General features: G+C 41.7%; 1 protein-coding gene across 1 annotated transcript; it reads left to right on the top strand.

Annotated features, from left to right (window-relative positions):
* The first annotated feature begins 55 nt into the window (after positions 1 to 55).
* LOC126578569 (enhancer of split M1 protein) lies at positions 56 to 444 on the top strand. The gene is made up of 3 exons (XM_050241256.1): positions 56 to 86; positions 168 to 329; positions 392 to 444. The coding sequence occupies exons 1-3, from the start codon at positions 56 to 58 to the stop codon at positions 442 to 444; spliced, it is 246 nt and encodes an 81-aa protein (XP_050097213.1).
* The last annotated feature ends 12,056 nt before the right edge of the window (positions 445 to 12,500 follow it).

The raw sequence follows: 12,500 nt of genomic DNA, 5'->3' as shown, positions 1-12,500 counted from the left end.
TGTTCTCATCAGTTTCTGTTAAATATTTGAACAAACAAGAAGAGCAACAATCAAAATGGAGAAGCAAGTACTCATGTATACCTTCGGTACGATTGGTCAACTAAAACAACAAATTATGTGAAAAGCTATGTCACGTTTAATATTATCCACATTGATTCTCGCTCTAGTGATTCTGCTTTCTTTGCAACTATGCCGAGCTGGAGAAAGTGAATGTGGCAAGGCTTGTCCGCACATCCTGGATCCGGTGTGTGCCACCGATGGACGATCCTTCAAATATTTCTCCAATCGGTGCTTGCTGGAAGGACACAATCAGTGTGAACAGGCCAACAGTAAGATATTGGGTTTCGAAAGATAATCTACATTTTATAATGATCATCCTCTATCTATCTAGGATACCGAGAAGTGGATGAAACCAACTGCTCAGACGATGATTGGCAAAAGTAGACGACCTTCGCGTGATCATATTTGCCGACCATGTATTCGCTACACTATCAACAGCACATAACAATAAAGACATTCTAATATCGAAACGTAGTCTTGCTTTTTATACCAACGAAAGCCCAAGGGCAAGCAATTGTGCAGCATGTATCAATAAAATATTTAATCGTATGTACGAGATATCGAAAGAATCTTTCTGAATAAAAAAAACAAAAGATAATGAAACCTTTCAGTAACATCGTTGAAAAACGATACAATAAAAAATCATCCACTATAATAATGTTAAGGTCCAGCGTCCAGAAGAGCGAAGGGCCCCTTTCTGTTTGGAATCCCTGTGGTTTAACAGCACAGTCCCGAGTGCGTTGATCAATGCCGGTCGCACGCCCAGGGCGCAACATAAACGCACTTCAATCAAATAAAACATACGCCGATAAATTATCTAAATTGTTTGCACAAATCTCTATAATAGCTGCCCTCGACTACTGCCGCAAATGGGTGCGCAGGCAGGCAGTCCTTCGTTAGGTAGGGCCCGCAGGGATTGTAGCAATCGTCGTTCATACTTTCATCGTAAAAGTACGCATATACCCAACCTGTGTCGACACCTGTACGCTGACTCAGCGTGTCTCGCACCACTTTACGAGCGGCAGTCAAGGGTCACCCGGAACGAGTGGCACGTACATGCACTAAAGTCACCCTTGAGCCGGAACGCCAAGCGGATTGTGAATCTTCAATATGTGGCAAAGGCCCCCACGGCCCCGCCATGAACCCAGGATCGTTTTAATAAACGATGATTTCTTCGTTTTATTACACTTTTCGTACTAAACATCGTAACTAGGGTCGTAATAAAGCCGGGGATGCTTGATGCACATTGATCAGAACCGGTATGACGTGCGTGCCTCGAATCAATAATGTTTATTACGGGGAAAAATTAAGAGGCCGTTTTATAGGAAGTGAAACCTAAATTGAAATTGCTTTCAATTGCGGCAAAAAGGGAAGTTTTTGCGCAATCCACTCGCTTCCTTCCTGTTTGTTCGGCATAGTGTAATGAATATGATTCTCCGATGATTATCAAATTCTGCTACAAATGTATTTCATTCCCTTCCGATACCCATGGGAAAAGTTCAATAAATTTTACTTTTCCAGCGCAGGCTTTCGGTGGCAAGAGGCCAGTTACGGTTCGATAAATTCATTAGCGGCGACATATTAAGAAATATGTCGCTTGTTGAAGCGTGACGCCGATTGGAACACAAACGGACACATTCTGTCGCTCAGCTGCACCACGGCCGGAGTCGGAAGGAGAATCCGGTTCGTAATCGGTGACTGCATCGCCTACTCGATTTCCGAATTCTGGCATCGGTCTACGTTTTGCGATTTGCAGGAAAAGCGTGCCAAAAGCGTTCCACAACATTGAGCTATCCTTGATCCTTTTTAGCACCAGCCAAAGCACCAAAGCGCCAAAGAAATGCTGTTGAACAGTGCGTTTTGTTCAGAGAAATGAAATGTTATCGACGACGATTGTAAATTTGTTCTTTATTGCTAGCGTACCGATTTTTCGCTGGACCATAAAAACATCTTCTTCAAGGCGTTACTTGTGGTTGTTGCTATAGATTTTTTATTCAATTATATTTAAGTAAAGCTCATCGAATACCAAAGATCATTTCTAGATAATATCAGCAGTCGAGTCAAGTCGATTTGAAATCCCGCACCACAAACTAGTTGAAAACAGTTTCCTGTTCTTAATTATATTGCACCATTATATCCGCACAAAACAATCCCCGCAAAAGGGTGGCAGTGCAATACAGGGAGAGGAAGCGCACCGGACACTTTTCATTTACTTTAATTATTTTCCGCCAAATGTTTGTGACAGTAGGAGCCGTGTTGCAGGCGACCATTAAAACATCGGCCCGCTTTATGAACCTCGGTGGCTCGGTGCTGCTCGGTGCTTTTTGGACAAAAGATTAATTTTTAATTATTCGCTTTCCCCAATCGCAATGCCGCGGCTCGCAAAACTGTTGCTAACGTGTCCTCCAGCGTCCAGTCAATAACGCGAAAGTACAATTAAATCTCTTCCCTGAGCGCATTGTTTGGAGTGTTTGCAGCGAATGCGGAGTACTCGTTACTAGTTATGGGAGAATGTAGCTCTAGTGGAGCCCTGTTATCCATGATGAAGAGAGCCAAACTCGAGGGTTGAACTCGAGGGTAGAGGAATTTGATAATCTTCACCATTGCTGGTCCTTTCCAACCGGCACCATGAGATACGCACAAGAGTGCGAGCATGGGTGAAAGCTCTGGTTCTGGTAGTTACGGCCAAAGGCTGGAAATCACTTAGTGGAGTGTTCAACCAACAATCCTCCCTTTCCGCGGTTCTGGTACCGTGTGCGTGGGCAACAGAAGCCCCGAAGCCAGAGTTTCTCATTCTGCAGCCGCATATGCGTAGTGGGCAGCATGAAATTGAAAAGTCGAAACCCAACCACGCACTCATGTGAGCTGAGTAGGCGTGTGCCACTGATGGGAGTGAAGCATGCAAATGGAAACAGAAATCAAATGCACACACATTAACATTTGTAGCGGGACAGAAAAGGAGAGGTGTGGCTTTTCCTCGGAAGCGAACCACGGCTGAGACACCGACCACATCCTCAGGACCTGCTCGGTAAACACTAGACAGGGAAAACTTTGGAGTGAAGGTGATCTGAGAAGCGTGAACTGCAAACATACGCCAGGGTGGCAGCGGGCACGGCACGGTGGCACGATTTATTATTAAGCTTAACGAGGAACCGACACCAACAAGCTTCTGTTCAGCGTCCCACACGAGGTCCATCCTGCCCTGCGTGGTGCCCCGTTTGCCGTTTCATCTCTGACCACCGGACCATCGCGGTCTCCGGACGAGCCGGATCTGAGGCAAAAGAGTTGCACGAACTGCCGTCCAGGCCGGCTGTTGGCCGAATATGGTCCGGAAGGAAGGAAGGAACCCATCACCGTGACAACCGGCACGGCCAGCTTTGAGCCTTCGGGGCGTTTCGAGGTTGTCGTTGTTGTTGTCCGAGCGGACGACCGGGAAACCAGATGTTAATCCTGTTTCCACAACCGATCTCTCGGTGGCGCACAAATATAATGGCAAACATACAATCGACATCAGCTTACTAGCCCGCCCGGAGGGGATTTACTCCTCCTTTCCTCCTCTCTGTATCTCTCTCACTCTCCTTTCGTTATTCTGGTTGGAGCAGCAAACCTCCTGGAAGTCAATTTGGCTTCCGAGGCCTTACCGATGTGTGGTCGGGCTCAACAATGCAGCCAAATCTGTGCGATTTGAAATCTAATCTGGGAAGCTGTTGTTGTATCCTCCCAACCCTCCCCCACCTTTACTGCAGTGTTGGTTGGCTTAGTATTGTTTCTTGTTGGTTTCTTGCGTGTTCCTTAACCAGAAGATCTTGGGACTATCTTCTGGGAAAGGGAAAACCAAAACTCTCCCCCCTTCGTCGCTGGCAGAGGACTCCGGAATGACAAGGGTGTGCTATCGATTGAATTGGTTATGAAACTTCATCCTGCTTCACTTCACTCGTCAAACGGGACTCTTCCGAAATGGAACGGGAAGTTGAGAAGGGGGGGGACTACGGAACCGATCGAATTGGGCAAAACTTTCGCTTCAGGGCGGTTGGTCACCATTGAATTCCTGTTATTGTTGGCGAAGAGTAGGGACTACTTATTATGCGATAAACTAATATTTTGTCAACCGAATAGACGTGGCGCACCCCACTGACCATTGTGATTACACAATTCGAATTCAATAAGCTGGAAAACTTTCCATCCTGTAGCGTAGTGTAGCGGGAGTCATGGCCGACGTCCAAGTGGATGCGATATTATCTGAACTTTGTGTAAATACGTAGAACACGGTGCGTGTGGTTGCAAACACGAAACGAAACAAATAATGTTTCCTAAGAAGAGGGTGAGGGGTTTGTTCGAGCAAAAAATGGATCGTTTTTTGGAAAGATTTGTGGCGAAGACAATATATTATTTTACTGAATGTCATATTAAAGTACATCATTTTGGGCTGATATGGACTTGATTTGAAGAATGTACAAAACAAAATGCAAAATAAAACAAAAAATTGCCTTCGGAAGCATATCTGAACATAAGCAAAAACTCTCTAAAAAATACAAAAATGGTTCACCGTAGCTTAGCTCTCGATCAACTGAAACATGAAAATCGTTAGTTTTTGGTATATGATTTGTTTTACTATAACAGCGTTTTTTTCCAATTTGCACTTTTTCAAAAGATGAATAAAATTTTGGATTTTATCAAATTAAAATGGGAATTTTAAAACACGAGCTTTATAAAATTATTAAAATAACTAGCTTGACCCCGCGTGCGTCGCTACGCGTGAAAGACAGGTGTTATCTGAAATTTTCTCTTTCTTTGAGTTTCTATTTTGTTCATGACGACTGTTGTTCATATTTGCAAAGGAATTAACATTAGATTACATTCAAACCTTCAAGTGACCTTTTTCGTGGAGTGCAGTTTTTTTTAATTGTATGGTTTGATCAGTGAGGAGAATACTAATATTTAAGCAAGTTGATCCAGAAAGTGGGTGTGAACAAAACATTTCCCGTCCTCATGTCCCGTCCAACTCCTTCTGTACAGAACATATCAAGTCAACACGATCGTTATTGCAGGAGATTGAAAAAAAAAACAATAGTGCCACAGCGATTTATTATACAGTAATGTGATGTACAATGTTTTTGGTCATACCATCTTCGGCTAATACATACAAACTTGATGGTTTCCCGACACGGGAACATGCAACATACAACTGCCCATGTGAGAAACATGGCTTTCTTAAATCCAATCCACAAACAGACATAGTTTGCCCTTGGGACTTATTGATGGTCATGGCGAATGCAATTTTCATTGGAAATTGAACACGTTTAAATTCAATTGGGAATTCTGTCGGGATTATTGGAATACGTGGCAATAGAACATTTTCTCCTTTGAATTATCCAGATAATATTGTAGCTTCGATGATATTTTTCATCATTTTTTTCACCACCAACCAGGTCCCGTTACAAAGCCTTGGCGGGTTTAAATTTCTTAACAATATGTGATTAACCGGTGATCATATCTTCAGTCTTAGCATGTATGGTGGCATTCCCGACAAATTCAAGGAATTCAAAAATTCCACCGGATAATTTACGTTGCACGGTGTCTATAGATTTATAAGATACCACATTTCCGGGCAATGCCTCTTGTATGGAAAAGTTTAAATCACCAACGTCTACATTTTTGGCTGCCAAAATTACCCTTTCTGCTAGCTATGCATGATTCAAGTAGTTAGTGATTAGATCGCAGAATACACTATCAATAAGAACTTTTTGAGAATCAACGATGATGCAGAAATCCGAATGCAACTCAATGCAGCCACTATTTTGATTAATCTTAACTTTTCCATCACAGCAATGGCTAGCAATTGCTTAGCAAATTTATCAGCTGAAGGGTCTCGTAGCATTTGAACGCGCATATTTACATTTAATGTAAGTTTTCCTACATGTTGCCACAGTGGAGATGATGTTAGACATGCTTCAATTTCACGAATGATGGACGGCACGGATTTGTGACATCTCCGCACGCGCATTTTCTCTGTCTTGTTGTATTTGGTGCGGAGTTCTTATTTCTCTGCGCCTACGTTGAATTGTTGTTTCCCTAGCTCGACGGTCCAAATTGAACCCCTTTCACCTAGCTAACATATTAAGGATCAGATCGAACACACCCCAAAACCAATCTTTTCAATAACTCAGTAGTAGCTTGAGATCAACGAAATACGTTTGTACACTGCTGCTTTACTTTTGCTACTGCTTAATTCCCCTTTTTCGTAGCGATTTGCTAAGCGTAGTGTACTTGGATCTCTTTTTAAAAGTAAGTGTAAGTAAGAAAAGTAAGAATGACAAAACGTGTAAAGTAAGAAGTGTTCGATGAATGTTTAAACCGGCTGTTGCGTCAACTGCTCACCGATGTATGGAGTAGTGTGAGCGTGTTATGGGATGGGATTAAGTAATTGGATTGGGATTACTAAGAGCACTCATGAGAGACGATCGCTCACGTGGTTCTTTGTGTTGAAGAGAGAATAAAGGTGTATTCGATTAGATAGCAAAGAAATCAGAAATCTCGTCTGTTAATTTGGAATACAGTCCACAACAGAGCTAACACCGGCCTTCTTCGTTCTTCGGGTTCGTTAGCAACGCTTCCGCTGTTCAGCATCCTGACTGCTAATCTCTGCGGTTTAGTCGATTTTTAAAAAATCATAAAAAAATGACTGTTTGAGCTAGGGTTATAAAAATTTGAGAACATTCGTTTTTTTGTATGAAAAATCCATAAAAAATGCCACTGTACAGCTTACAATTAAGTTACGAAAAATAATTTTCTTATTTTTTGAATAACTTAAGTAAAGTGAATGAAATATAGTTTACATCCGATTCTGATACCAACAGAAGATACACTCAAAGTTTGGTGAAAATCGGTTCAGCCGTTTCGGAGGAGTTTGGATACTAACATTGTGAAAAGTGGTTTTTGAATATTTAAAAAAAGATGACTTAAGTAAAGTGAATGTAGGATAGTTTATATCAATTGCCATTACCAAAAGAATATACACACCAAGTTTGGTTAGAATCGGTTCAGCCGTTTCGAAGCAATTGGGACGCAAAGTTTGTGACACGAGATTTTTATATATATAGACAGTAGCTGTAAGCATAATTGAGGTGCAGAATAAATGTTCAAAACAAAAGGTCGACTTTGAATTTGCGCAATGCACTATTTATGACTCGGCTGTACAGTAAACTGCTGTGACCGTTGTGCCCCAATTATTTCAAACATTTTTGAGCATATTCCTGCAAAGTTGCAGGCAAATACTAATGCGAAATGAAAAAACCCTTAGCGATTGAATGAAAGCTGCAACTACTGAACCTGATAGTGGATTATATTTACTCTATGAAAATGTTTCATTTTCTTAGATAACTTACTAAGATTCTTCTTTTATAAATAATATACATATCATTAATACAGTATAACGTTATATGATATTAAATAAACTAATCAGAACCACCACAATAGTCCATTTGAACATTCGCTTTATCCGTTAGCCGGCTATCCCCGTGCACAACTAAACACCAGTGATAGTCACTGAAAATCCATATGGAGCCATATAGCGATTGGACAATGTATGCGCAAAATAAGCAGAACAAAACCATCGTCGAGCTGATAGCAATATGGGAATAGTTTTTGCAATAACCGGCCGAGTACGTCACACTATGCTGGCCTCGCATGAATCCAATTCACAAAACCGCCACGTTGTGGAGGGAGGCGAGTGAGCCAGCGAGCCGGAGACAACGCAAAAAAGTTTCTATATAGTTTTGTGGTGTTTTAATTCAATTTAAATAACGAGTTTTCCCCATTTGATATCCGCAAAAATCCCTCTGATTTCACCGAGCGATACGCCGACCACCGGCCAACCCTCAGCCTCAGCGCGTGACCATACTGGCGGGGTAAAGAAGAAAAGCGCTGCTTGACAGACGGCATGTAGCGAAAAACTGTAGTGAAATTTAAATAAAAGTTTAATTTATTTACTTCTATGCCAGTGGCTCCGGTAGCCATGTTGGGTTGGGCGGCCGATGGCCGTAGAAGCTCTGGACCACCCCGGGGGGCTTTCTAGTTGATTCGCTATATGGGCCTGTACGGTGAAAGGACTACGTCCACGTGGGCGAACGCTTGACGATGACCGGAAGTTATGCACTTGATTACATCGCCGAGCCACACGCACAAGCGACAGATGTTTGCGCCAGACTGATACCCGGAACAATGGTGCAAGCAGCAAAACAGGATAACGGATTAGAAGGATTAGTTTTAAGCTGAATTGAAAGTTTTATTTGTGATATACTTGATTACACAACGAGCTGAGATTGAAGTGACAATTTGCATCGCAAATAGAAAACTTATTACGTATTAATTTAATCAGTTCCTATATCTTATCAGCACTCACAAAATGAAACAAAAGTTATTGTGTATTTATTTGTATGATCACAATAAATGTGGATTGTAAATGTGGATTGTTATAAACCATATAAAAAATTATGTACATACCGTTTTGTTATTTCGAAATGATCTTAACCTCTTCTCAAACTATAAATGGGTACGAGATGGGGTAGCATTCTTCACTGATGCTACCTTCCGAGAGATGCAGGTGGCTAACTGTTTTATAAATGTGATCAAGTAATATGCAACTTCACAAACCAAATTATTCAAAAGTAATCTACAAAGAAAATGCTACAGTTTCTCCTTTTGGCGTTACTTTCAATATGTATGACAACAAGCGAATTTGAGAGACTTTAGAACACGACTCTTTTACCTAACTTTTTAGAAGAATTTAAACAAATCTCGTTTGAGCCTAGTCCGTACACCAATCGGTCTAATAAATTTGCAGGAACGATTAATTATCACATACCAGATGGCGAATTCGTTCGTTCTATAGATTTAAAATTGGAAGGCTAATGTGGTAAACTCGCGCAGATCACGGAGTCTTGCGAGGTTACTTCTGTTTGAATATGATTATAAGTTCAGTTCTTTTCCAACGGCAATCACAATCAGGTCAGGACTGTGTCACTGCTCCACGATCGTGAAATCGACAATTGTGCTGTGTTGTTGTGAGTTATCTAGTGACTGCAAAAAAATGAGCGTTTTACGATTTGAAAGCAAATGTAAACAGTGTGCGCCGATAGAGTTCATTTGTTGCTCATCCTATTGTAGGTGTTCTGCATGGTTTTCGATCACTTGAATCTTCAGACCGTGAAAAACGCGTCCCTTACATGCTGGAGATGGCATAATATCATCTTCTTCAATGGCTATATAAATAGATTTCAATGTGTAATAGATTTAAACAGCATATTTTATCCAGCGGATGGAAAAAAGGCCAAAATGGAAAAGGAGATACGAATGCAAAAAGTGATAGATACTGTGAATCGTACTCAACGGTGCTACAGAAACTTGCGCCTCAGCAGAGGTTCCTATAAAACTGATGACTTTGCACCATTATGGAGATCTCTTCATCCGAAAGTAACGGAAAATATCTACTCACTGAGTTTTGACGTAAATAGGCGCAATTACACACTTCGTTTACTAGCCGATGCGATACCATTGATGCTGAATCTACGATCGTTATCATTATACAATTGGTATCAATGTGATGAGGATATTGTTATTCGAAGTTCTTCTGTTAAGGATTTGAAGATGCCAACTTATATAAAAACTGATATGCCCGAGTTGGAATCGTTCGAAGGGCCACTGGGAGTCCTTGAGCATTCATTCAAAAACAATCCACTGATGTTCCCTAAATTAAAACACGCCAAATTGTTAATTGACTCAGCACCTTACAGCGACTCATCATTCATTGATCGATTGTTGCATGTAGAATCATTGACATTGCGTTTATACTCAAATGGAATTCAGCACTTTTTTGCAATATGTAATACGTGTGCCGCTCTCAAGGAACTCTACTTTACGTACATGCCATCCGACCATACGACATATCCGACCATAATGAGACACCTTTCCCAGCTAGTCAATCTTCGCCGACTATCATTTTGTCCCATCGATAACAGGTGGGACGGATCAACTGTATTTTGCAATGATTCTGATTTTTCCGTACTAACTCAACTAGAAGAACTGAATCTAGGGCGTATTCTTTTAGATTCTACGAGCTTAGTGTGCCTTCCTGAGGGGATCAGATCTCTTACCATCAATATCAATAAGGACCATGAAGAGAACTTTATACTGATCATTACCGGGTCTTTGACTCAGTTACAGAAGCTACGTTTGATCTACACACCATATCAATGCAAATCAATCGCTAAGGGTACGTTTAGCACTCTTTATCTTCTTAAACAGCTAGAGGTACTAGCGTTCGTACATGCACGTTTCAGTGAACCGGTTTTCCTTTACATAGAAGCTCCGATGCAATGTTTACGTAAGCTATTGTTTGAACATTGTCAATTAGATGCCAATGGTCTCCACGGACTGCAGGAAAAGTTTCCCAATCTGGGGCAACCTGAGTTTATTCCTAAAAACTCGGCTATTGGCTAAAAAACGACAAACCGGCTTCAGTCAATACTTGTTTCATAGGAGGGGTTGGAAATACCCGTAACAGTGGTGGGTTTATAGGGTTTCTAGGGTTGTAGGTAGTGGTTTAAGAAATAGGGTGATAGGTACAAACAAATAAAGAAATTTGGAAATCAGTTAATTTTGTAATATTTTTTGCACGGTACATTGATTTCACTATATTGATACAAATACAATACGCAGTATCTACTAAACATGATTTATAATTGCATTGCTGGCATTCAACTGAAAAGTTTTAAACGCTATAGTTATTTTAAAATGTTATCGAATAATTGAAAATAAATGCACAAGAAATAACATAAAACAATGAATAAAATATTAATAGACTGTGTCATAGTATTCGAATACACAAAACCCTCTGGTAGCACAAGTGCTGGATGCGGTAGAAGTAACCATAAGTAGCATAAGCGATACATACAGAACGGAAGCCCTAAGACAGCTGTAAATCCATTTGCTCTGATATCCCGCAGAGACACAACTACTCACTGGCCTGCAAAAACTTGCCCGACGCCCTCCGCGAGGCTCCCATGGGAAAGACAGGTGGTAACGGTGTTTGTGCCTACAACAAGGCTCGTAATTGCCGCTCTCACCGGCCAGGATTGCGAGCACTCTGTTCTCGGTAAGGACCATGCTTTGCCAAGTTTACCGAAAACATTGGAGGTAATTTATGGCGCCATATAACAAACAGAGCATGAAGGTAAGAGCACACTGCTTCTCCTATCGGTCCTCGGTAGCAAGCAGCTTCAGCGGACGTACTACACGTGGACGTACCAAGGCCGGTGACGATCGCTCTCGCTTGCTCAAAACTTTCCATCCCACACTCGTCGCTCTGTCGGCTGTCTTCGCGTTGCGCTATCTAATGATGTCCGTGGATGCTCCTGGCGCACAACGGTGCTCGCCAGCGCGTTGACGATGGATTTAATTACCGCCCCAAATTAACTTCTCTCACGGATATATTAATCTAAATAAAGCGCATAAATTCCTGGGTTTTGCACCCGAGACAGAACAGACAGACCGAAGCTACGCGATGCATTTCGCTTTCGTTGACCTTGTTAGTGAGAAGAGATTGCAACGAATGAACACGGGCAAACAGTAGATGACTGGAGCTGAATGCTAAGTGCAGGACAAAACCTTTTGATGTCGCCCTCTTTGCTGTGGATAATTAGACTAATTTTTGCTAAATTACATTCCAAATCATAACAAGCTAAGTGGATCATTTAAGAGGGGTGGTTTGGTAAGTAATACCTGCACTGTCACTGAGGCGTATATAATGAAGTTAACAGGCTTGACGATAAACCTAAAAAAACAAGCGTCCGTTTTTTCTACTATTTCTTTCTTATGTAACTAGTAAAGTCCAACATTTTCAAAAACTATCAAAGCAAGTCTTGTTCTCTCTTTAAACTCTTGTTTGAATTTACTCGTATCATCCAACCGTCTGCAGCTAACTGCTACTACTTCACGTAGTTACAGCCGATAGTAATTATAAGCATCATTACACTTCATCCACCGACTGACTTCATTCTAAAACGGGGCCTGATCTAAGCCGTATGATTTCAACTCTTTTGCTGCATGATTCCTAGGAATTTGTTTTACTCAATGAAGGGACACCGAACGGAACAGAAGCAGGGGGACGGTCGGTCATCTTGGACCGCAGCGCAGCCATCGTAGATACCTTCCAAGCATAAGCCAAAGACGATGTCATGAAGTTGTAGCCACTGTTGTACTTCCACTGCTCACCATCCCCCCCGGGGGTCTGCTTATACAGTACCCTTGTCAAAGTTGTCCGACAGGCGTGGATTGGAAACGGTTCCAGACAGTCATGGTGCCGGTGCCTCGGCTGCCATCGCTACTTACGATTGCGCCCCATGTACTACAACTACACCATCGGACCGGAAAAATATGTTAAT

This window comes from Anopheles aquasalis, chromosome 3 (genome assembly GCF_943734665.1).
Source record: "Anopheles aquasalis chromosome 3, idAnoAquaMG_Q_19, whole genome shotgun sequence".
NCBI lineage: Eukaryota > Metazoa > Arthropoda > Insecta > Diptera > Culicidae > Anopheles > Anopheles aquasalis.
This window is presented reverse-complemented; position numbering and strand designations above follow the sequence as displayed.

Bases quoted from the DNA above. Each gene is read 5' to 3' on its own strand.
- LOC126578569 (XM_050241256.1), top strand. From the start codon at position 56: ATGGAGAAGCAAGTACTCATGTATACCTTCG. The intron at 87-167 runs GTACGATTGGTC...TTCTCGCTCTAG, and splicing joins AGTACTCATGTATACCTTCG to TGATTCTGCTTTCTTTGCAA. The intron at 330-391 runs GTAAGATATTGG...CTATCTATCTAG, and splicing joins TCAGTGTGAACAGGCCAACA to GATACCGAGAAGTGGATGAA.